Source organism: Centroberyx gerrardi, chromosome 6, assembly GCF_048128805.1.
Source record: "Centroberyx gerrardi isolate f3 chromosome 6, fCenGer3.hap1.cur.20231027, whole genome shotgun sequence".
In the NCBI taxonomy this organism is placed as follows: domain Eukaryota; kingdom Metazoa; phylum Chordata; class Actinopteri; order Beryciformes; family Berycidae; genus Centroberyx; species Centroberyx gerrardi.
Genome location: NC_136002.1, coordinates 681,942 through 708,644, shown reverse-complemented (window position 1 = coordinate 708,644; position 26,703 = coordinate 681,942). Strand labels below are relative to the sequence as shown.

Here is a 26,703-nt window from a genome sequence, read left to right as displayed (position 1 = left end):
TATGAAAGGCATGAAGACTACGAAGGCTAACAAACTATCTCCTCCGGTCTTGATAGACCTCAACCTCTTACCAGAGGGAAGGGGTTCAAACAGATGGTGTCCAGGGTGGGAGGGGTCTGCCATGATCTTTCCTGCACGCCTCCTATTCCTCGAGGCGTACAGGTCCTGAAGAGATGGCAGACTGCAGCCGATGATCTTCTCTGCAGACCGGATGATGCGCTGCAGCCTGCCCCTGTCCTTGGCGGTGGCACCAGCAAACCAGACAGTGATGGATGCGGTGAGGATGGACTCTATGATGGCTGTGTAGAATTGCACCATCATAGTCTGTGGCAGGTTGCATTTCTTCAACTGCCGCAGGAAGAGGATTGCTGGGCTTTCTTGGTGATCTCACAGATGTTGGGCGCCCACCTGAGGCGATGGTCAATGGTGGTGCCAAGGAATCTGAATGCCTCCACTCTGTTTATTGCTGAGTCAGACAGGAGGAGAGGGGTGGTTGGGGATGGGCTCCTCCTGAAGTCCACCACCATCTCAACAGTCTTAAGTGTGTTGAGCTCTAGGTGGTTGTGGCTGCACCAGGAGGCCAGGCGGTCAACCTCCCATCGGTAAGCTGACTCCTCATCAGAGATTGACTGGGTCCCATGTGCTATGGGCGTAAGTGGGGGGCTCGTCACAAAGTGCTTCACAGAGGAAATAAAACACAATAAAAACAGACATAAAACACAGTAAAAACAGACAAAAAAACCCACAATAAAAACAAAAGTAAATTACACAAAGGCAAGTCTAAACAAATGGGTCTTGAGCTGCTTTTTAAAGGTGTCCACAGTGTCCACAGATCTTAAGTCCAGAGGGAGAGAGTTCCAAAGTTTAGGAGCCACAACCTCAAAAGCACAGTCTCCTTTAGTTTTTAGCCTAGATCGAGGAACAACCAGCAAACCCGGATCAGAGGACCTTAGAGACCTGCTGGTGACATAGGGCTGCAGTAGATCTCTGATGTAGGCAGGTGCCTGACCATGCAGAGCTCTATAGGTGATCACAAGGACTTTGAATTGGATTCTGAATTTGATGGGGAGCCAGTGAAAAGCAATCAGAATCGGTGTCACATGAGACCTTTTGGAGGACCTGGTCAAGAGTTTAACAGCAGCATTTTGGACCACTTGTAAACGATCCAGGGATGTTTTGCTGAGGCAGGTGAAAAGGGAGTTACAATAATCAAGACGGGACGATATAAAAGCATGAATTAACATTTCCATCTCCGCCTGAGACACAATGGGCCTGAGCTTTGCAATGTTTCTCAGCTGGAAAAAACAAGAGCGAATCAGACACTTGACATGTTGGTCCAGAGTCAGAGCCTGGTCCATAGTGACACCTAGATTTCTTATGGAGGGTTTAACCGACAAGGTAAGAGACCCAAGACCATCCCTTATCTTAGGGACAAGACTAGGAGGGGCAGCAATAAGGATTTCTGTTTTTTCTGCATTTAGCTGTAAGAAATGATCTGCCATCCAGTTTTTTATAGCGTTTAGGCAGTTATTTAAACAGTGATCGGCGGACAACTCGGTTGCGGCGGGGAGAGAGAGCCAAAGATACCGGCAGGACCAGTGGCCTGTCTGCCGACAGCCGGCAATGCTGTAAGGGGAGAGACACAGGACAGGATGCGCAGTTCCACGGAGATCAATACGGATGCATGGACTATTATTCTTCAAAAGAGCAGTCTACAATTGGACTTAATGGTGTCATTGATTATTACCGTTCACATTACTCATTGGGACAGAGGGACCGGCCGGTAAGCCGTGTACACACTCAAACACACACAATCTATGCACTTATATCATATTGCCGTTTATTGCCGTGCTTACTACAGACAGCAGATCCTCTCCCGACTGAGAGGCTATAGAGAAGCGATCTGCCGCTACGAAACTTTACAAGTTTGAACAGTTGTATGTTGCAAATCCATGCTGAGAAAAAGTATTTTTGCTGGCGAATGTTTTAGTCACAACTACACTGGGCTAGGCTTTCTGTCTGACTGAGACGGCTTTGCTTAATGGCAGACCGTACCGGTGTTCCGCGCGACTGTCCCCCTGTACATGCGTCCTGTCATGTTTTTTTAAATACCTTTATAGTTTGTTGCTGTTTATCATTTAGTTGCTCACTTCTTTTTGCAGTTTTACTACTCAAGTGCTTTTGGCTTGTGCCTGTAATATTTCATATAATGAAGTAATGGCTATGCCTTTATTTCCCCCTGTAATGTTGTATTTTGGTTGTGTTGTTTTTATTCCAAAGATTAAGTTTTGAAATAGTTTTTTCCCTATGTAGGCTACATTAGTTTATTAGATTTGCTGTGGATGCAGACAATCAGCTGTAATGCTGATGAGGTTGGTGTCTTTGCTTGGCTAGAAAAGCCTATAGTCCAGACAACAGCTGACAATGATCCCATCTGTCATGGTCACTTTGTTTCTTTTCTGCATTCCTGTTGGTTTCAATTATACATATTCATCATGGACTGATGTGTAGTCGTAATCCCTATGATATTTTTCCATTTTCACTTTTATTTAGGCTACAAGAGCTTCCTAGGCTATAAAAATTAAATAGTAATTTCTCAAGTAAAATAATCACTTTTATGAATAGTAGGCTATGCCTCTGAGAGAGCACTGTTGTTGCTAAATCCTGAAGAATGTTAAATCAAGAATTGAATGACTTTTGTGTTACAGCCTACATATTTCAATATTTGAAAGTTAAACATGCTCTTGGATGAGCCTATGAAACTCTGTATTGCATCCGCCTTTCCAAAATAGGTTAACACTTTCTCCTCTTTTTATTGTCTAAAGTAATGAAGGTAACAATGTTGTCACTGCTACTTTCTAGGTCCATTTCCTCTCAGATAATAAGCACAATTTTTTTTGTTATTATTTTTTAATTAAAATAATTGGAGCATGAAATTTGACCATGTAAAAGTTGTATTTATTTTCAGGCAAACAAAAAACTTAATGTTTCTCATCCACTCCATCTTTTGTCACTTTGTGGTGAGACTTGGGGCCAACAGTGACTTTAGGGCTGAGTAATGTGACTGTTCCGGCCTTACCCTTACAAAAATTTCCTGTGGTACCTGAAAATGTTGCTGTGGTATTCCTGCGGTGTATGGGGGTAAATCGATGTCAAAATCATTGTAAATGCACAGACTATGAGTCACAAATATATATTACAATTTGTAAACACAAAACACGATCTACAAACAAACTCTTCATGATCCACAAATATAAAACACGATCCACAAATAGATTCGAAATCCACAAACAAGCTCTTCATGATCCACAAATATAAAACACGATCCACAAATAGATTCAAAATCCACAAACAAACACATCATGATCCACAAATAGAATTCAGTGACTTGTACTTGAAAACCAGAATTTGAATGAATGCAAAATGATTTGTCTGCGTGTGTGGGTCGTATTCTATTTGTAGATTGTTTCGCATTTGTTTTCAGAATTTTGACACTACTGTGTGTTTTTGGGTGTAACCAATCTACAAATGCACTCTTCACAATTTGCAAACAAACACAGTCTAACTTGTATTTTCAACCAACTATTTCAAGACGCGTACAAATTCTGTGCAATGCTCAGCGTTAAAGTGTCAAATCTGTGTTTGTGGATCACAGTGTATTTGTGGATCGCTTCGTATTTGTCTACAAATAGTTTTGACACTGTTTTACCGCAGAGAGTGTGAATACGATCCACAAATGTAGTCAGCCAATCAGGGGTATTGCTTGCTATGTGATGTCACGACACCTCAATAAGCCTTTCAAAATAAGAGCGTGAGCTGAAACGTGTCAGAACACCGTGGTAACGGGGAAACGGTGTGTTAATATTCTGTATTCATTACAGATTAATTGTTTTTATTTCATGGCGTGGGATCGTTCTGTTCATATGGAAATGTCCTAGCTAGTTGGGTCTAGGCTCAGGTCTTCTTAGGGACTGTTCGTTATTTATGAGAGGGGGGTCGGTGCAAAACGGGGGAGGCACGTCAAATAATTTTTTAAGCACTGGGGAGGGACTTATGTTTTTTATTTTGGCTTTAAGGGAGGGACATACAACTTTAAATGGTTGTACTTAGGTGGTACAGCTTCGACTACAACTGACACTGGCATAGTTAAGTGGTGTATATACTAAGGGTTATATACTAAAATATTTAATGTAACATGCAGTGCATTCTGGTAGCCTACTGGTTAAAACACATACCTTATGACTGTAATGTCTGCGGTTTGAATCCGGCAGTGGACTTTTGTTGCATGTGGCCCCCTCATCTCTTTCTCTCCCTTTATTTTTCCTGTCTTTGAACGTTCACATTTAGACCATATTTCACCGGTGTAATATCCCGATGAAATATGGTCTAAATGTGAACGTTCAATCAACGTCTTCAAATAGTCGGTGAAAAAACTTTAACTTTTAAACTTGTTTTGAACGTCTTTTCACCGGTGACCATAGTAATTTTTTAGTTAATACATCCATGGTCTAGTGGCGTTCTCGTAGCGACCGTGACGACGGCGCGTTCATGTGCAGCTTTCTAGGTTCTTGGTTCTGATTGACTGTTGCTGCAGACTGCTGCTGCAGACTCGGCTCTTCGGGGAAACCATCGTCCAGGTATGACTATCATTTATTCAATCACAGAACATTTGCTTTATTTGTATAAATCTTACATCCGATGTGAAGTAATTCAGTCTGGATAAAGTTGAGCTAAGCTAACGTTGGTAATAACGGTTAGCATAACGAGATGGAGTCAGCTAACACATCCATGGGTTAACATCAGGCAAGTTAACTTAGTTAAAGATAGAAATGTTCGCTAACGTTAGATCATAGACTAAACTTTGCATTTGTGATTTATGCTCCACTCGTGTTGCGCCACTTGTTGTGTTGAACGTTGTCTTGTGTTTCTCACAGGGAGTCAAGTTCATGCCACACATCGCTAGCCAGGTCCATGTCAAGGGTTTACTCGCGCTTAACCAGGTGAGGAGATTTATTTTGAACATAATTTAGAGCATTTTCGATGTGAGATGGTTCACATCGGTCACAGATAGTAATGACTTGGTAGCACCTTTTTCACCTCTACTAGAGCCAGTGCTTCACAAATTAAGTACTTTTCACCCTGTGCTGTAATCATCATGATGTATGCTAACTGTTTTCTGTAAGACACTGAGCCGCAGATACTTAACGTTACTGCAGTTTCTTCTGTTACAGAAACTCCTGCTCTTCAAGAACCACCTGACACTTCTCTGGAAAATGCTCCCAAAGAATTTAACTTATTTATGATGTGTTCTGGCCTTTTCACTAGTTTCTTTCTTTACTAGATTTCTTAACCCTTTGCTTTTACTTAATCTTACCTTGTACTGACATATTACAGCTGCCCTCTGTGGACCGAGGCTGTCTAAATATCCACCTGTTATAAACTAGTGTTCCAGTTAAAAGATGATTGTGTTTTTGTTTTGTCTTGTAATGCTTGATACTCCTGAGAATGTTTCACCCATAGAGATATAACACTAGAGAGGACATTACGTCATAGACTGTGGGATAACCGTCCGCCATCTTACCTGGGTACAGTTTACCAGCAACTACAACAGCTATCTATGGGAAGCAACCACTGTTGTCCTGATTTGGACCAAACTGCTGCACTAAAAGGACCAAAGAGACCAGAGAAGCTGGCATCAACTTTCACACGTCAGTAGAGTAGAAGATAGAGGCTGTTTTATATGCTAAATTTAACTGGCACAACTTAAACACAACATGTCTGGCTAGTAGTAGCCAACAGACTGGAGTTCTATTTGAAACAGTTTGTAACGGTATGTGTTAGCTAGTTAGCTGTTAGATGTAATCTTTACATTTCAGCTGTATGTTAGTTGGCTAGCTCTCTGCTGCCATACAACAATCAACACGACAATCAGCACACATCATTCAGCATTATGTCCAACCAGTGTTTATATTCTACTGTGGCAGGTCGCCACCGTAAAGTCGCGACCCGCCATGCTAAACATACGTTCTATAGTGTTTTCTATAGTATTTGTATAGTACTCGGTAGCGGCACCGCTGCTGAAAATGCGCCGATTTTTGTTTTATTAATTGCAGGCTATTTCTGCTAAGACGCACCTTAATGATGGAAGTGACACATAGTGGCGTGTGGTGGCAGACAGAGAGGACATTCATTTGCATATCTGTATAGGCTACTGTGGATTTTAAGTTGATTCAAGTGTAGAGATGTTTGTTTTACTGTAGTAGCCTACTTTACATGATGGCATCTATATAAATTATTTCTTTATGGATTGTAATCTTAATTGTAGGCTAAGATGTCATGCCAATAAAGTAAAAAAAAGTGAGGGCTGTGATGTTCACAGGAGTATTATGTGTTGACAGTGAAACTACGCCACCTAGTGAAAGTACTTGGGATACAGGAAGTCAGCGAGACAGATAACTGTGCGTGTACAAACCTCGGTTAATAAACCATGTTGCTGTTCAGTAAGTCGTTGTTCGTTTGGTGTATAACTACACAACAGAAACATTACAAGGGCCTATGTCCATTATTACCTGCTTAAATTGGCTTAGAGCTGTCACACTAACCACTTAATGGCATTACATTTGCCTTTTATTGTATATTTTATCTGGGTGTATTGTTAGGTGTGTTTCAGTGATGTTGATATTTAATTGCTGTCAACATCTGTCTATTGTTACAACAACAGATCATTTGGGGGTTTTACATTAAAAATAAGCAGATTTTCATATACTCTTAATACAACTACTCAGTACCAAAGAGTACCAAAGAAATCTGAGAATTATAAAGTCTTCTTGAAAATAGGATTCATAGTTTCTGTAAAGTAAATGCACCATTAAAATACTTCCAGAAGATAATCTTTATGATTTAAAACATAATTACCTAACATAGTTTAGCTATTTTTATCTACAGACTACAAAAAATGCCTCATGTTTGGTACCATTTTAGACAGTCACAGTTGTCTTGCATACAGTGAGCTAAATAAAAAGTAGTAGTGATGTCTCAATAAAAAAATATTAGCATTATAATGGCAGCATAAGCCACTTTCACCATTGATTCCAATGACAGTCAGCTGAGAAGTGTACCCAGGTAAGATGGCTGCCATATGGTCCCATTCCAGAATGGGAATTCTCTATGACATGTCCCCTCTAGTGTTATAACTCTATGGTTGAAACAGTGCTTCGAGGTGTGTATCAAAGTGGCCAAGTCATGTGATTTCAGCAAACGAGGCTTCGTTATGTCATACTGTTTCGAAACGTCAAAGTTTTGGTGGTTGGTCGCTAGGGGCTCGACCCCCAAGCAACCCTGTGTCAAATGTACGGCAAGTACTGATCTCAAATCAGTTGTCATAACCTAGGCTCATACTAACCGACTCAAACGAGTTTGGGCTGATCCGGAGTCAGTGATTCCAGGTTTCCTACAGATCACCTGATGTGCATTCCCACCAATATTTTAAATAAAAGTGAGTAAAAATGGCTAAATTTTGTGGGTTTTTGAGTAGCAGAGAGAGAGATTGACTGATTTTTGGCGATATTCACAGAGATTTAGTTGATTTGGAGAAATGGAGGGAGTGTCATATATGACTTTCATACACAAATTAATCTTATTTCATACACAAATGAAAGTATAAGCATATAAATGCCTTCTTATATATGAAAGTGTACAAAAAGAACATAAATATTGTATATAAGCTATACTATTGTCATACATACTTTATACACAAATGACATTGAAAATCATTAAAATACGCCTACAACCATATAAAGACGAAGTTATATATTAAGGCCTACGTATTCTACATAAATGTAGGTCTGTTTACTTCAGGATATTGACTACTCTTAAATTAATATGGAAGTAGCTTCAAAATCTTTGAATCATTGTAGGTGTATTTTGGGGTCTTCCCATTGTATTTACACACATTTGACCAGCAGATGTCGCCAGTGAGCGGTGTTTCGAGCGTTTCGAAACAGTGAATCATTTTCCGAAGCAACTGGTTCAAAGCTTCGGAAAGCCTTGTTTTTCCCATCACTACTATTCATATGCATATTTTCCAGCCAGATTCTAAATGTTGGTTTAGGTTAATAATTTCCATCAGAGCAGTCCTGACAATAACAAACATTTGGAGTAACCTATGCTAGCTGGGTTTCAGACAGACAATTTGTTACCAATTTCATCACCTTGATACTGCACCATTGAATTAACCACTTTAATGTCACAAACACAGACACATAGAATGCTGGTCCATCACTAAACATTTATTATATACACCATAGAATAATTACACAGACCATACATACCTCCTCTTGGTTTTCCCACACACAAAAGACTGCTGCCGGGCATCAGCACAGTATTTATGGGTGTCTGATGTCATTAGGCTATACCATTATGTGGGAAGGTTTCTGTTTTTGAGAGCATGCTTGTCCTTTGTTATTTTGTTAATGGAATATAATGATTAATGGAATCCTACATATAGTGATGTATATTGTATGGGTAACATATGATGTTTTGATTTTTGACTAAAAGTTTACCTGTGTGTTAGGTGAAACTTCATACCACCCTGGACTAGTAAAGTGGTATGGTCTTGGGAGTGGAGGCTTGATTGAGGCCTGTATTTAAGTAGTCTGTGTTCAGACATGAAAGAGAGGTTGTGGGTACAATGCTGGATGCGCTGTCCCAACTACCAGTTTGTTGATGTGAGCAAACTTAAAGCTGTCTGATTGATCTATCGAGCTTGACTTGACAAAGTCTGATTAGATGTTTTTCTTTTCATTTTTGTATTGAACTATTCATTTTTGTACGCCATCCTGGCATTTTCTAATTTTGGATTTTCATCCTAAATAAACTGGTGAAGACTGAGCATTCAGGTTTGTCATCGTTCCTGTTGCCTAGGCCCTCATCAAAGCCACCCATTGACAGTTACCATGTTTATAGCAGTTAGTAGTATTCATGTGACCAACAAAACAAGACTGCAGATTAAGTTTGGTTTTCACCCAAAGGTTATCTCATTGCAGTATGGATTTGCTTTCATTTCTAGCAAATGGGTTGAGAAGTAATGCTGTTTAGCATGACATGAAAAGACTAATGTAGCAAAACTTAGGGATGAATACTTTCAAAGTAGCCTTGTGTCCTCAGCTAAGAAAGGCCAGTGTTGTCTGATAAATAAAAACATCGGCGGCCAAAATGTCAGTCGGAAAATCTGACAAATCAATCAGTCAATAGCCTAATTAAATTATATTGTGTGACCTGTAAAACTGGCACAAAAGGTTACAATGGTTACTATGGCATTTGCACAGGCATTTCTCTAGCTGGGTCAGGTCGGGCTTTTCGCCTGCTTTTCTCCTAGGTCATGAGGTGGGTCAGTTGATTATAAAGTAACTCTCGTGGACAGCTGATGAAATGTAATGTCTACCATGGCATTTGGACCTGCATTTGTCTCACTTTAGGCTACTTTACAAATCCCGGTTCTGCTACGCCTTTTCTATAAGGTTGAGAGGTGGCTCCTTTACTGGCATGTCATCTTCACATAGAATTTTATTTATCAGGGGTCCAAACAGCTGCTGGAACCCTATTATATTTGCTGGAATTCTTCTTCTCCACTTAAAGTGTTTGCAGCTCAAAAACTACAGCAACCTTATTTGGCAGGTGGGCTCCAACGGCCCCCACTACTCAGGCAACAAGAACTACATCAATTGGCCGCGTGGTGGTGCTATAACAAGCAACTTTACATTTTGCCAATATCCTCTTAAATGTTTGTCATAGAAAGAACATTTTTGCGTCCATAGATTAGGGCTGCACAATTAATCATACTACAGTTTCACAATTGCTTACACACATTTTCTGAAACTAAGGCTCATTTTCTCAAAATCTAAACACAAAAACACTGATGCGAAATGCAAAACTCCACAAATCTCTTGCACAAGGAAACACTGCATTCAAAACTATGCTATCTCTTTCTCTCTCAAAATGTAATTTTGCATCAAAATGACACATAAGCCATATGAATCCATCTTTCTAACAACCAACTACACACTGATGTGCTCAACGAAAAACACTACTATGAATAATTTCAGAGTTGCACTTATGCACAGTAGCCTGTTGTAAAAGACTGGCAATCTGCTATTGGCTGGTCTTTTGTGCCAGGTGATGTCACCTTCTATAGAATACAACAGGTGGTAACATCACCTGGCACCAAAGATCAGCCAATAGCAGATGGCCAGTTCAGTACCCTACTTTTCACCGGTAGATGTGAGGCTTCACCACAAATTTGGGTGTGGTTTAGTTACTCTTTAAGCAATTAATTGCAGCCTCTGCAATTTGGAAATTGTGATTTCAAATTTTGTTTAGATTAATTGTTCAGCTCTAATGAAAAGGATCACCAGCTACAAACAATCAGGTCCAGCTGTGGAGGGGAACCATGGCTTGACCTGGCTGGCCATGTTCTTTGACTTCTCCAGTGCCTTCAACACCATCCGGCTCCCCTGGTGGCAGAGAAGCTCTCTGAGATGCATGTAGACCACGACTTCGTGGCCTGGATCCTGGACTACCTCACCGGCAGGCCGCAGTATGTCCGGCTGCAGGGCTGCCTGACAGACGTGGTGGTGGGCAACACCGGCGCACCCCAAGGAACCATACTGTCACCATTTCTATTCACCCTCTACACCTTCCGCTTCAACTCTGTTTTGGATTTTTACAGTTAAAACAATTCAACCAAGGGGTATGAATGATGAATTTCTCCTAAATCTAATGTTGTAGACCCTCTATTTTTGTATGTTATCTGTAACCAATATTAATGACTCGAAAGATGATGCTGTGATTGGTTATTTGGACAAACATTTTGACCTTCTTCCTAAATACTCAGTATAATATTGTAGACTCTTATATTGATGTATGGTATCTGTAACTAATATTAATGATTCGAAAGATGATGTTGTGATTGGTTATTTGGATAAATATTGATATTTTTCTTTATGTATGGTAGTTTTTGGTTTTGGTATTGATGTATACTATTTCTAACCAACAGTGATGATCCAAGGGACTGTGCTGTGATTGGTTAATTGAACTAATGAACCCATTGTATCCACCTGTGTAGTGGTTCTTTTGTTCTGTGTGTTTGTTGTACTGCTCACTTTGCTCTGATGATGACTTAAGGCCGAAAACTCAGCAATAAAGTGCTGTGTATTGCAAGGCAGTGTGCATGGAGTCTTTCTGTTCTATTTAGTCCTGTCTTTATCCTTTTGCACCTGCCAAGAAGATTTTGAAGGTGTGCAGATAGCTTTATAATGGAGTGGTAACGAAATGGCCATTCAGTCTGAATATCAGGCAAGCACAACGCACTCGAAACCCTAATAATAATCCTAATAAATACAACAGTGTTTCCAGAACTATTTGCTCGAAACCCTAATAATACAAACAAAAAGTAATAGGGCCTACAAGAACAAAAAGGTGGCCCGAAAAAGATCCAGTCAAAAATAGTAGTTCCCAACCAAAAAAAAGGCCAGATTAGGCTGCATTGGTGCAGTGTTTTTAATTGCATTGTGCATTGTTTTTTTTGCAATAAGACAGAGTGCCGAGGACTTTTTTTTTTTGCTGGGAACTACGTGTTTTTGACTCATTCTACACTAGGAAATCAATGCAGCACTGCTTTCCTTTCTTTTTTTGTCTATGCATGTTTGACACAAACTTTTGAGCATGTCAGTTAAAAAAAAAAAAACATACACCATATTTCTTACTCTCAGGAAGAGACATTTATTAATTTAGTTATTAAATTAAATTACCTATTAAATCCTTATTACATTGTACTCCACTCAATAAATTCATAATAACAGCAGTAGTCATGTTACTTCCTTCACATAATAACACAGTACAATATGATACAGGATGTATACTTGGACCAAACCCCTAAATCCCAGAGCTGCAAACTGGTAGAAATGTGGTTGTTTTACAAGCTAATACCGTGGGGAATCATTTTCTATCAAAAAAAAGAGGACTGAACTTTGCATTAAACTTTTTGAAGGTTGTGTGAGATGTTGTCTGATGTTCATCTCTTGGTCTGCTCATTAGCCATCAATCAAGCAATTCAGCAATGTTCCAATGGAGAGTTCTGGGAAGTAAAGCCACCTCACCCATTTACCTATGGAAAATAGATGTCTTTAAGGCACAACAAAGCAAATTATTTGAGGCAGCAAAAGCAGATAAGTGAAGCAGGAAGTCATCCATGTGAAAACACCAAATAAACCATTGATGTAGAAAACAAATCATTAATACAAATCAGTACACAGCAAAGCTATGAGGTGGATGCTGTTAATTGAAAAGTAATAAATTCTGACAACTTGCGTTCTCAGAATTTATTACTATTCAATGTCCCTTGCCTATACGGAATTTGGGAAGATGGCGTTTAGTTATTATGCTCCACGGTCCTGGAATCAGTTCCAGAAAGATGCAAATCTGGATCACTTCATCCTTCTGGGTGATTTTAAAAGTCTATTGCAGTCTTTAAAAACAGAGGTTTGCAGCTGTTTTACTTGAGAATGTATACTGTGTAATTATATTATGGATTCACCCCACCCGCCGCCGCCGCCTCGTCCGCCGCCGTGTCCACCGCAGATCCTTCGTGGGAACGCGATAACTTTTTTAGCAGTTTTTATAATAATCTTTTCAAATTTGGTATGGACATTGATGACCCCTAGAGGAAGAACTCTATTGATTTTGATATGTTTATGATTAAAATAACTATTATGAATTAACTGATTAAATGAATCTCCATGCTATTTGGACCCATATCTCACCAATGGTGCATTATATTGTATTGAAATTTGTCAGGAGAATTGTTTAGGCAATTATGGAGATTTGTATGAAGTTTGCACTTTCTGTGATTATTATTAATAAATTAATTAATTAATTTTTGTACTGTTACTTTTTTTTATTAGGTGCCGGCAGCAGCTCCACTGCTGGTCCCTGCTGCCGGCTCCTAACGCTGGGTTTTTCATTTAATCAAAAATTGAGCCCACAGCTTATTAAAATGTCTGACTGTAAATGGTACTGTACACAGCCAGGGTGAATTGCTGCTTACTCGATGTCCAATCATCATGTAAAAAATAGAAAATATTTTCCTGTCTTGGTAGATGAAACGTACAAAATTTCAGACTTCTATCTGAAAAACTGAATTTTTAAAAATGATTTGAATTCTGCCCTTATGGAAACCATTGTAGTCAATGGAAAATCAGTTTTTCGCTCATGGAGCATTCCATACTTGTACAAATAAATTACAGACATCTCTATGTTGTCTAGATAAAGTACGCAAATTCTCAGAATTTTATGTTGAAAACTGAATATTTGACACTAGTTTGAAATCTGCCTTAATATGGATGGACAGATCTTATCATGCAGCCTGCTGGTTGCCTCAGTCATAGCGTGACGCCTCCTCTCTTCAAACCACCAACAGATAGCTCAACAAGTTCATGAGTTGCCCTTGGTGTCAAAGGTTGTGAGTTTGAGTCCTGGGTGATGCTGAGTAAATGTGCTTTGTTTGCTGTCACTCTCTTTTTCCTCTTAACGCTACATCTGGCCGGCCCTGTCCATGACTGCTTGCAGTCCTAGTTATTATTATTCTATCTGACTAAAACTGCCTTCCCATGCATGAAAAATCACCAAACTTGGCATATAGCTCCAGTCCCATGCCAAACGACACTCACTAAAGTCTGGGGCAAATAGTCCAGATGGTGGCGCTACAGAAGCAGTCTAAAGTTTAAAACTTTAAAAATCAACAATACATGCTACAGCTCTGTAATTTTCTGATGTTATCGGCCCAAACAAGACAAAACTTTCATCCACAGGTATCTACACTAAATTATGAAGTCCACCACTCTGTTTTTATTAAAAACTGTAAAACAAATTAAATCTAACTAGTCCCACATACTTTGCACAAATTACATGAAAATCACTACAGAGCATCATTAGACCTGCCCAAATAAAACTGTTGTGGTGTTTTTCATTTAATCAAAAATTGAGCCCACAGCTCATCAAAATGTCTGACTGTAAATGGTACTGTGCATAGCCACGGTCAATTGCTGCTTACTCGATGTCCAATCTTCATGTGAAAAACAGAAAATATTTTCCTATGTTGGTAGATGAAACATACAAAATTTCAGACTTCTATCTCAAAAACTGAATTTTTAAAAATGATTTGAATTCTGCCCTTATGCCCTCCTCACTTCACTCTCCTTTACACCCTATTTAGTGCCCTTACTATTTCCCCAGCACCCCTTACTAGCACCTTGGTCTCTGCCACTAATCAGCCTGATTGTGCTCACCTGTTCAGCACTATTTAAGCTGCTGCAGCACTACTCTTTCCCTCTCATTCTCCTCTTTGTCATGGGGTGGCAGTCAGTTCACCTCTGTGCATGAGTACTGGTAAGTCAATTTCATTTGCTGTTGATTGTTTAGTTCTGTTTGTTATGTCCATATCTTCCTTAGCTTTCAAGTTATCCAAATACTACCTTTGTTACAAGTTGTCGAAAATATTACTGTATCCTTAATTATGGACATTTCATTTCAAGAGTGAATTGATTTGATTTATTGTGTTCATGTACATTGTTTGCTAAATGTTTTGATCTCTTTTCTTTGTCTTTGTCTGCTTTCCAGATAACTACCACTTGAAATCATCTACTTCATCAGCCCCATGTGTGTCTTTTGTTTTCCATATTGTGTGTTAAATAAATCGCCATTCACTGGACTTCATTGAGCCTCATTCATACTGTCATTCTAACCGATGCCCCCTGATGATAATCACCAGCCATTCCTATTTAATACTGAGTAAATGTGCCTTCTTTGCTGTCTTAGCTCTTTTTCCTCATAGGGTACATCTGCCGGCCCTGTCCATGACTGCTTGCAGTCCTAGTTCGGGGTTCATGCCCCGAAGGGGCTGAAACCCTATGTTTTTTGTACTGGTTTATTATTATCATTATTTTTCTCTTTGGGCTCAATTTCCCGTGAGATGGTAAATGCTAGAGCCATGAAACTTTGCACCATGGTCTAGTGTGCCTTCAATTATACCCTCAAGAAATATGACTCCCATTGGCCTGGTGGCGCTATAATTAAAAACTAAAAAGTTTAAAGGGCTGTATCTCCCACACCATTTGTCTGATTTACATGAAACTTTGTACACATGTCCACCTAAGGCCTTGGCCACACTGATCTGTTGTGTCTCTCCGTCTCCGTTTATTTCAATTCATTTTCAATGAGAGCTGTCCGTTGTCCGGGCAGCGCTGATGACGCGTCCGTCTCCGTCAGATTTCCGTCCGTTTTGACGGACAGAAAGTTGAACCCAGTTGAACTTTCTCTGGACGGATGGATTTGTCACCGCAAATCAGAGGTGTGTGGTTTTTTTTTTTTTTTTTTTCCCGTTCCAAAACAGCCCAATGGACAGAAATCTATCAGTTAGTAATTCTGTCCGTTTTCTGACGGATCAGTGTGGCCGCGGCTTAACGGTACTCTACATATTTGCCAGAAGGACCCTCAAGGTTCGCCTGGAAAATTGGTGTTTTGAATTTGAAAAACACATTTTTAACATCTCCTACACCGTTTGACCGATTACCACCAAAATCGGTCAGTAGCATCTATGGTCCTACACTCTTTAAATTTTGTTCATAGATTGTTATCTGTAGTTTTGAAGATACTAACTCTTAAAGTTGTGAGGAAGTGTGGCCTATAAGCTACACTTTTAAAACTTTGTGACAGATGGTCCAATCATCATGGAACTTGGACAACATGTTCACATATAATGAATGAACGTGTTCAAAGCCATTCAAATATCGACCAATAGGAGGTGCCACAAAGGCCAGAAAACTGTATTTCGTTATACAATAGGTGAAATTGCACGAAATCCGATACACATGCTCTAGGACCATGTCCTAGTCAAAATCTGAAGTTTGGTCATCATTAGTGAAAGTGGGCGTGGCCTATGACATTTTGGCTTATAACTCAAACAGAATTTCACCAACAGCTAAATGTATTATTGAGTGTTTAAAAAATAGTTAAGGTACATACCCTTTATGTAGTGTTTAGGAGTAATAATAATATAATTAACTTTAGATTAGTCCAAGAAGGAAAAAAAATATTATTTGGCGAAATAAAAATAGACATACAACCAATATAAATGGGAAGATTAACCCTGGAGTCTCATTGTGTGATTATTGAATGGCTTTTTATTACATTTGACTTAATGGGGCCTTCGAGGATTGGGGATATACCCTTCCTGTCGGCCCCCGACAGCATCCTAGTTTGTACATTTGTATGTATACCTTGTAATTTGCATACTGTGGTTTTGTATTGTATTTTATATTGTAATATCTGCTTGCTGCTCTCTTGGCCAGGGTTCCATTGCAAAAGAGATGGACATCTCAATGGGACTCACCTGGTTAAATAAAGGAGAAATAAATACAAATAAGAACCGCTTGGTTAGCTGTTCCATTAGCTTAAAATGTGTATTATCCCATCAGCTAGCTTAGCTGAGCTATATCGGGTGGAACTGACTATGGAAAACAATGATGGCATTGAACACTGACACAAACACAGTTTAAATTCAGTGCAAACAAATGAAGACATTAACATTGAAAGGATTTAACTGCGGTGCCACACAAAAGTCAATGAACTTTCTGATGCCGATATTAAGATCTGAGTTCAATCTATTGCTCAACTGATGCATGGTTTATTGTGCCATAAATTCACTAGTGTGCATATGCTGTGTATGCCCTGTGCTTCAATGTCACATTAAATTATGGTACATTATCATTATTATTGATGGCCTTTGGGACAAACGGAATGCACTTAAAAGCTATATTATAATAATCTATTATGTACAATGCTCTACTGAATCGTGGTGAGATGAGTGGAATGTGAATACCTTGAAATTAAGTCTATTGATCGTTTCTTTGCCACTGACCCTGAGAGGACAAGCATTTACTGTAATATGAAGATGAGAAGATGAGATGTAGTTCCATTCAAGGACAATACAATCTTGAACATACTCATCCATCCACAAAAGCATGAATCAATTCATTACACCAACATAAAACAAATTTGTGCTGTTGAATTCTTCATGCTTGCTGGCATTAGCAAAGACCTGCTTCCTGGTTGAACCATGTCCTGGTGTTCAACTGTTGGTTCCTAGTTAACTTGCGGCTCTTTGACATTTCAGCGTTTCTATGTATGAAGGTATATGCATTATGGTGAAGTATTGGAAGATTTGGCCACAGGGCTCAGGAATGTCTTTGAGGATGGAGTCTTGGTTTACTTCTGCTCCAAAGCAGCCTGTTAACCAGTCATCACATTTGGTTTTTCTACAGTCCTGTTTCAACTGCATGGCACATCCTGTCCCACACCTGTTTCTGTGACAAGCCCCTTTTTTTATGTGCAAAAAACAGAGATCTGTAGCATTGTCAAAATCACATTTGGTTTGCTTGTCTGATGTACCTAAAAAAATGCATGTGCCTCTAAACAGCAAACTGTTGTAGGTTTGTGTGTGTCTAATGCTTAGTGGCAACATAACTTTTTGGATGCAAGAAAGAGTTGAAAGATCAAAAGTCAAGCACTGGACCTAGTCAATTGTCCTTCCCCAATGGACATCTTTCGACCTTTTAAGGGAAAGAAAATATCCAGGGGAATAAAGAACATGTCCATTCCTCAAGGGCAAAGCTATGTTAGAGTATATATAGATACACAAGGAAAAAAGGTAGCAATGAGGGGATATAAAAAAAATGTGACTATGACTATGAGAAATGAATACAGAAATAATGTTTTTTCCTGTCGTATCATACCATCATGATATTAGATTAGATTAGATTCTTGCTGATAAAGTGAACAATTTGGAAATGTCATACCAGGCTACTGCTCTGATCACTGCAGGGCATGCATGCGTAATGCTGCAGCCAGCATGGTTAACAAGCAGTAGTGTGCACGTGTATACCACTACTGTTTTATCTACAGTTTGCTGTATTCTTTGCTGTATTCTTTGCCATTGTTCAAATAACTCCTACTGTGATGTGCTATGGCCACACTACCACCGCACGCATTCTGTTGAAATCTCAAGGGAATGACGTCACGACCACAGCTTGATAGAAACTGAAGCTATGACCCAGAAGAAATACGTGGTTGGTATTATGGCAGGTGACCTGCTGAGCGGTGGGGGCACTGAGTGGGGTTGTGGCGGGTGGGGTGTCAACCTGGGGTCAGAGGAGATGCGGTCCAGTTTGCAGCAAAGGTGTCGGAGCCGAGTGCGTGGTCAGTGGTCACGTTGAGGGCCAGGCCTTCATTCTGAGTGGATGGCTCCTCCATGGGGGAGATGATCTCAGCCAGGGTGACGTAGGTGCCTGTCAGGAAGCCAATGAAGCCCAGCAAGGTGATGAGCAGATCCTTGACCAGCGTGGCTGGTCGCAGCTGCCGCTCAGAGAAAGTGATGAGCTCTACCAGTGGGGGAAAAATGAGGGCCAGGGCACTACTACTGACCGCCCCCACCAGCGAGATGACCAGGTCCAGACGAGGGATCAGCACAGCCCAGGAAACTGGAACAGAGGACAGGAAGAGGGAGAAGAGGAGGTTATACATAAGAAGGGGGTAGAGGAGGCAAAACAAAAAGAAAGTAAAGGTCAAAAGTGGTTGTGAGTAGTGTTTGAAGAGAAATGAGGGTGAGGGTAATAAAGAGGGAGAATGGTGGAATTACGAGGAGTAAGGGGGTGTGTCCACCAAAGACCTGTGAAAGCGTGGCAGTGTTTTTTCATTATTTCCTCTGGAAAAGTTGCGCTTTGAGCGCTTGTGACCCAAAGCAGGGACCTAACCTCTTTTTAGTGCTTAGCACCGTAGGTGCTAGACCTGTTCTCAAGTTGAAACAATCTTAACTTGAGAGAGAATTTCAACACAAGCCGGCATCCTGCTGTGACAAGCCTAAGTTACTCCATGTTTGTGTGTGTGATTGTTCTAGTTAATGCCAGCTAATCTCGTGTAGCCACACCTCCATCTCAAACTAACAGAGGTCTGGAGAAATTCAAGCAGAACAGTTGGTTAGAAAAGGGCAGAGACGTTGTGGGTCATCGTGCTCACCAGTGTATTGTCCTACTAGCAACTATTCCCGGAGACAACAGAACATTTTCGCGTCTTCCTCTGAACTTCTAACAGCATTATTCAATCCCTTTGGCTTTTAGAACGTCTACCTGGTCCACCATGATTGATGTGAGAGGACAGACTACTAAAACTATAGATTTCTCTCTCCCATGTAATGCAACACAGGCTGTCAGCAAGGTTTGATAAATCAAAGTTTTATCTTTTACCATAGCCTGTTGGTAAACACGCCATTACATCCCTGTTTTGGAACAAGCTAAGAAAAGGCTTCATCGACTCAATTTGTTGTCAAGAGCATACTTCTGACAAGAGATATGCAAGTTTTATTGTATCTGGTTAACCTGAAACATCTCATCTCATCAGGAGGGAGACAGCAGTACTAAAGCATTGTTAAATTCTTTGATGACAGAGGTTAGTACAGGTTAGTAAAGGAAAAAATATATCCTAGAAACCAAACAGATGTAACAGTTATCAGAAATCGTTGTCAGAGGACAAATATATCTAGGTATTGATATCATAATACTAAATTGTTGTTTCAATGCTTTGTTGATATCAAATTTGTTTTTTTCATTCATTCATACATTAGGAGTAGGTCACGCCACCTCCAAAAAGCAGGCAGAGCCCATGCCAGGGATGTTTGACTACCAGCACGGTGTCCTGGCTGCCCTTAACAAGGTGTCTGAGGAAAACTATGTCTAAACACTTCAACTAAATGCCAAAAAAATGTAGATGCTAGTTGTTGGCCCCAAAACACAATGGCCGGACTTAACTCACATTAAGGATATCACAAAGATAACATTTTTACATCTTTGTAACATCTCAAAAATCCGTCCTTTGCTAAATATGGCTGATGCCGAAACACTAATAAATGTTTTTGTTTTATCAAGACTCAATTATTGTAACGTCTTATTTTCTGGCCTAACTAACTACAATATTAAAAACCTTCAACTTGTACAAAATGCTGCCGCCACAATATTAACCAGAACTAGAAAATTTGATCACATTACACCCATCCTGACCTCCTTTCACTGGCTCCCAATTCAAGCCAGGTCTGACTTTGAGATGCTACTGTTAACATATAAATTGTTAACATTGTCGTCAACAATATTTATCTGACCTCATAATCCCTTATGTTCCCCCTCGTGCCCTCTGATCGCAGGACGCTGGTTACCTTATTGTCCCTAAAAATCAGCAGGCAGTAAAGCGTTCTCCTACCGAGCTCCCTATCTCTGGAATCAACTACCTCTTCGGTACGATCAGTGTGTGTGTGTGGCTGTCTGTGTGTGTGTGGCTGTGTGGATGCTGTTTCTACCTGGATGTGAATTGCAAGTGTTGCCCTTGTTTCTATGGATATTAGCGCTGTTTGTGGCCCCATCCCTCTACTGCATTTTGCCTCTCTCTGCCTCATCTGTTTTTCTGATTTTCCTATGTCATTGTCCATGTTCTTGTCACTGTTTGCCCCGGCATCTATTGCATGCTCAGCCGTCCCGGTGGGGGATCCCCCAAGGTTTCTTTTTTTTTTTTCATAACAAGGTTTTCTTGGAAGTTTTTCCTTGTATGCTTTGAGGGTCTAAGGCTGGTGGTGCCAGGTAGGTTAAGCTATGTACAATAGGTAAGTAAGTAAGTATGTAATGATGTGTGAGGTGTTCTCCCCCCTGCCAAGACGTACTAATCTCACCACGTTGAGACTTCCCCGGGTGTGACGTTTGCCTGAACACAAGAGAAAAGAATTGAAGGCTATGCTGGAGATGGGGGTAATAGAAGAATCCCACAGTGACTGGTGCAGCCCCATTGTGCTTGTGCTCAATTCTGACGGTTCAATATGGTTCTGTGTGGATTATCAGAAAGTGAATGTTGTTTCAAAGTTTGATGCCTATCCAATGCCCCAGGTCAACAAACTCCTGAATTGGCACGGCACGGGTCATTTTTTCAAAACTGTCAGCCAGACGGCTCCCGAGCCTGAGTCGGGCAGTGGGGGAATGTGGCAGCGGGGTGTGGTTGAGGCGTCAGCTGTAAGCAGAGAGCCAGAAGTGGCTTGGGCAATCAGTGGACGCAGCTGCATTGAGTCAGGTTGATTAGCAGCTTGACTATATACTGACTGTTAATCAGGGTTCTGTCTATTGAGACTGGGACAAGAGACACACACCGCCCCACACACGGACCCTGGAGAGACAAATTTGCTACATACATATGTATTACATATATATTTATTTTATTTTTTTTATTATATATTTTTTTTATTATATATTTATAGAGCTGTTGTTATTTATATTGTTATATATAATACATATATTTATCAATATATTTATTACATTACTGTTCTGTTCTGTAATCTTTGTTGGCAATAAATTATTCGTAATCATTATTTCTACTGTGTATTCCAATACTTATGTCAGTGGAGAAATTAAATTAGTTGTATTCCCCATATACCTATGAAATCTGACCTTCTGATACAAACAGTGTATAAGAGATGTTCTGTAAGAGACCACACCACAATGGATCAAGGTAATAGTTTGTTTTTACTCATAGATCACTGAGTTACAAAAAAACATGCTGTGTTGGGTGAGACTCAGAGAAGGAGGGAGATGGATAGAAGACTATTATTTTCAATAACACAAACAGAAGAATTCTGAAGCTCTTTTCAGAGAAATCGGCGGCTCTTAAAAGAGTCTTTGGTTTTTGATGGTGGTTGGTGCCACAGATATTATAAAATTGAGTCTTGCCACATGACACAACCAGCTGGAGAAGAGAAGTGGAAGTAAATGTGCTCCTGATCTCATTGCTTCTTTGGATGCGTTGTTGCTTCCGAACCGGGAAATGGGAAGCACTCCCTGATCCTGATCTAATGCAGGGTTGCCAACTCTCACGCTTCTGGCGTGTGACACACGCTTTCTCCTTCAGTCTCACACTCTCACGCTGCCCAAACAATTCTCACGCCAAAACACTGCGACAGCAACAAAGATGAACAGGCGAATGTATTATGGTCAAAAAGGCTCTTAAATTACTCTCTGATTGGTGTGCGATGCTTATCTCTATGTTGATTGGACAGCTGCAGAGGCACTCAGGCCTAAACCTAACCAATCAGAGGCGGGGCGGGTGTTTGCGGAATGCGGGGGGGAAAAAATCAAGCAGCCGGGAGCCCGGCGTTCAAGCAGCAAGCCAGCCACACTCAACTAACCTGGCATGAACCAAGGTAAGTGACTAGGACAGCTATCAATCATGGATTAATTAATTAACGAACCCAGGGTGTAACAAACTATATAATATTTGTTTTGAATAAATGCTCTGTAAGGTACAGAGGTTTAAGCTAGCTGGCATTCGGTTTTTCTATGCAACTAGTTAGCTAGCTACTACTACATGCCGTGTCACTGTTGTGGAACAGATTATATAGTGTTGTAATGTGCAAACTGCAAACCATTTGTTGACGTTCATTCTGAATTATAATAATTAGATTTTAAACCTTGTACAACATGTTTTGGCAATACTGTACTTATGGTCATGCCAAAAGAGAAAAGGGGGAGGTAGGAGATTTTCATTCATTCATTCATTCCATAAGGACAAGTGACATCACTGACAATATGCTGCATGACTGTAATATGAACCTCTTCCTTTGTGTGTGTGTGTGTGTGTGTGTTTGTGTGTGTGTGTTCATGTATTGGCTATGTGTCTGGAGTAGCATAGGTTCTTGTGTTCTTTTGTTTCTTTTATTTCTGGTTCTTGCTATTTGTGAACATTCAATAAAACGGTGTAGTTTTGATATTGGAAACAACACGTCTTTGACTTACTTTCATTAGTGAATGAACCTGTGTGCCCTTTATTGGGTTAGTGTATGTCTAATATTGTGAAATTGTAAGTATTTCCCTGGGTGGAAGTCCCGGGGTGGTGTAGTCAGGCTATATCCTTAAATCCTAGACCTAAGCTCCCGCTCCCGCCACATGTGTAAGCTGCATACTTTTTTAAACCCTGATGGTGAATTGAGTCCAAATATGTGCACGTGATTAAGTGCGCGTGTGCGTACGTGTGATTAAGCCCATGGCATCAAAATCTCACTCCAGCCAGGTACCCAAAGTTGGCAACCCTGTCTAATGGCGTTGTGAGAGCACACACATCATCCTCTTCACCGTTCCAGCAGAGTTGTGAAGGATGACTGTGGCCTTGACAATTGTTTCAGCTACTCCTCAACCATCCTCCGGGCACGGGACAGGCGGTAGTTGAAAATGTGTTCCTGAGCTCCTTCCCAGAGAAAGTTGTGCTTCAGAGGGAAGGCCTTGTCACCCACAAACACAACTGGCACTGGTCCCAGATGGTTGGCCCCCCGGCAGCAGAGAGTGCTCTCGGGTCTTCAGGGTCCCACGATGGAGAGAAGTTCCACAGGCTGACTGGTGGAGAGTGCCTCCATCACTACTCTTCCCATATGCCCCCAAATCCACCACCCGGAATCGATACTGGGCATCTACCACGGAAAAGAAAATGGTGGAAAAGCTGCCTTTGTAATTCCTATACATGGAGCCACTGAATGCTGGGGCTTGGATCACCATGTGTTTCCCATCTATAGCTCCTATGCAGTTTGAAAGTTCCACCGCCTCTCAAAACCCACTACGATGGCTCTCCAATCCTCTGGCCCCAGAGTTGACATGCAGTAGGGCACCAGGCAATTCTACTTTGCCTCACACACTTCTCGCACTATGCTTGCCACAATGCAGAAGCCCACCGTGTTGCTGAAGGCAATGGTGTGGAAGTTTGTGTCCTGCCTTGTTATTGATGGTGCTACCAAATGGAGCAGTTCCTCAAATTGCACTCGACCCATACGATAATAGGCTTTAAATCTGGCCTCATCAGGTTTTATCTCCTGGACCAAACGGTGATATTCCCCATGGTCTTTCCTGCTCCTAATAATACTATGGACCCACAAAATATCGTCTTTGCAAAGACAATATATTGGTTAAGGAATGATTTCAGCAATATTATTATGCTGAAACGGCAATGAAAAACTTTGAAAAACGGTTCAAACTTTAGTCCCGCCCACAAAGGCGCTGATTGGCCCGATCGTTTTTCTGATTGAGAAATCGTCTTTGAATAGAGCAATACCAGACTCTGAATTGCTCGACCAAATTTGAAGAGTGGGCGGGTCGCGATTCAGGAGTCTGGAACAAGGCTAGGAAAGACGCTGAACTGGTGTCGCTTCGTCAAGTGCAACGGCAAGAGTGAGTATCTGGCACAGGCTGGCTTCCTGCCGTATCTATTAACTTGCCAACTAACAATGAATAACAAAAGTTGACTTGAGATGATAAAAACAATGCACTGCTGTGAGACTGGACAATGACTGACACTATTAACAAAGGTGTAACTTCCACATATCCTGTATCATAGCAACAACATCCAGACATCTCCTCTCAGTGCTGTTTCCTCATTCATAAACGTGAAATATCAGGACGTTATTAGCGTTACCGTTTTCCGGTACATTGTAGAAACAAATGTTAACTAATGAAAATGAATGTAAATGATTTAAAAATCAATAGATAAAGTCACATTGTGTCCTAGGGGATTAATTATCATTGGAAATGTGAAAATATAATATAATAATAAATATGACTCTGGCACTGGCTGTGATTGCAGTCGTAAACGTCAGTTTCCATCTGATTTGATTCAGTTCATCATGATAAAAAAGAGAAGATGACCATATGCACATCCCATAAACTTTTTAGCAGGTGCTGGAGTGTAGCAGAGCTGAAGTATTTAAGAAAGAGAATGCTGCCCATATATTTATCTTAGGCTACAACGTTTTGATAGGTCTTCATCAGGTCATGATCACCACTGGCCAATTTATAATTTCAGTAAGTGACATCATAAACATTCGGTTTATCATGGCCAACATTGCAATTACAGCAGTAGGAGTCTGAGGAAGAGGTTTATCTGCCGTTCTAATGCCATTCCGTTCTAAAGTCTCTGCTGTCCATTGACACACAGGCGGACAGGTGTTACATATGTAAAGCTTAATTAACATGTTGGTTTTGATTGGCTGTCACCTGGGCTACAGCTGAGGATAACAGCGGTAACGTGGCTTGGTCACGGTATTCACGGGTGTGGTAAATTTATGAATCAGGGAAAATTACTGTGGTGCAGATTTTGCGTGCCGCTATTCTGTTACCGCAGAGTTTTATGAATTAGCCCCCCTATGTACTAAGTGATCCAAATGTGGAGGACATGAACTTGTTGAATCCCCTACCTCCAAACCCCTCATCCTCATTCCAACATTTATATTGCAAGGTGCCTGGAAACCGGAAACTGGAAAGTTATCGCCTGCTAACAACAAATTACACTGAACATGAAACGAGTGGTTGATGTAAGCCTGCTGGTAGAGCAGAGCAACTGTTGGGGAATTGTTGACATGAAAGCCTCCCTTTTAAGTTGGCCTTCTAATTTCACCTTTCCTGACAGTAACTGAATGTGGTTGCTGTTTACATACTGACAGTAATCCTGCTTAGAGTCACAGTCCCCCGATGGCAAGGATGTGCTGGAATAGAGAAAGGTGGAAATGCCAGGTACAGCAAACAGCAGATCTATAATAAAGCACTAATCCAGAATTTCTTTGGCCTCATAAATTAGTATAAAGTATATTCACACAGAGTCTGTAACTGAAGTCTGTTTGACTTGAAAAAATACATGTCCATTTGACTTTGTAATTTACAGACAAATCAAATGTAAACAAACCTTTCACAGCCTTAAAATACATGCAAAATTCAGGTTGAGCTGTCTAATGCTGTCAGTCCTTGTATCTTTAGTTCAGTCACTCATTGAATAAATGTATTCAATTTAATAAACAGCAGCTCATATTCCCCTGAATTAACAATGGCAAAGCTGCAGACTGGGAACTCCAGTTTCATTCTACATTATATACAATAAATACTTGTCACCAGACACTGCTGTGTGCCAGTTCTGCAAGAAATCCATAAGAGAGACCACCGGGACAACACTGATTTTCTACTGAACATTTTCTACTTAAAGTGGGCAGCAAAACAGGTAACATAAGGCTAACGTTAGCAACTTGGCCATAAATTTCTCTTCTACTTAACTAGCCACATTGGGTTAGTGGCAGAAGAAGAAGAGTAGCGGCCATTTTTAAGACATGCATATGATAAGGGACAAGCCACACACAGCTGATATTTTATACTTTATTGCAAACTTTTGAAACAACATGTTTTACTTGTGTAACAGAAAAGGGTTCAAGGAATTCAGAAAGCTTATCAGATTGTCAAAATTCGGTCTGGAAACCTTGCCCACATTTAGTCACAGTGCTGCAAAGATTTTTTCCACCAAGTTCTTAATGGAACGCCTCAGGACGCAGTGTAGCGCTAATCTCAATGGGGCTACTACTTAACTAGTTAACTCAACTGCTCTTCACCTTTTTTAATTCCTGAAGCTAGAGAGATAAAATTCAATCCTGCCCCAAGATGTGTCATGCATGCTGGATCAATACATCAGTGTGTCTGACTCTATATGGACTAAACCTTCAGATAATGACAGAATTTTTATTTTTGGGTGAACTATTCCTTTAAGGCC

General features: G+C 40.5%; 1 protein-coding gene across 2 annotated transcripts in view; it reads right to left on the bottom strand.

The window, feature by feature from the left end:
• Window positions 1-17,811: 17,811 nt before the first annotated feature.
• slc36a4 (solute carrier family 36 member 4) overlaps window positions 17,812-26,703 on the bottom strand; it is a 237,150-nt gene continuing 228,258 nt past the window's right edge. For both annotated transcript variants that reach the window (XM_078284357.1, XM_078284358.1), the window contains exon 12: window positions 17,812-18,590. In XM_078284357.1, the coding sequence (XP_078140483.1) occupies window positions 18,247-18,590 (344 nt within the window). In that variant the 3' untranslated portion in view covers window positions 17,812-18,246. The remainder of the gene's footprint in view (window positions 18,591-26,703) is intronic.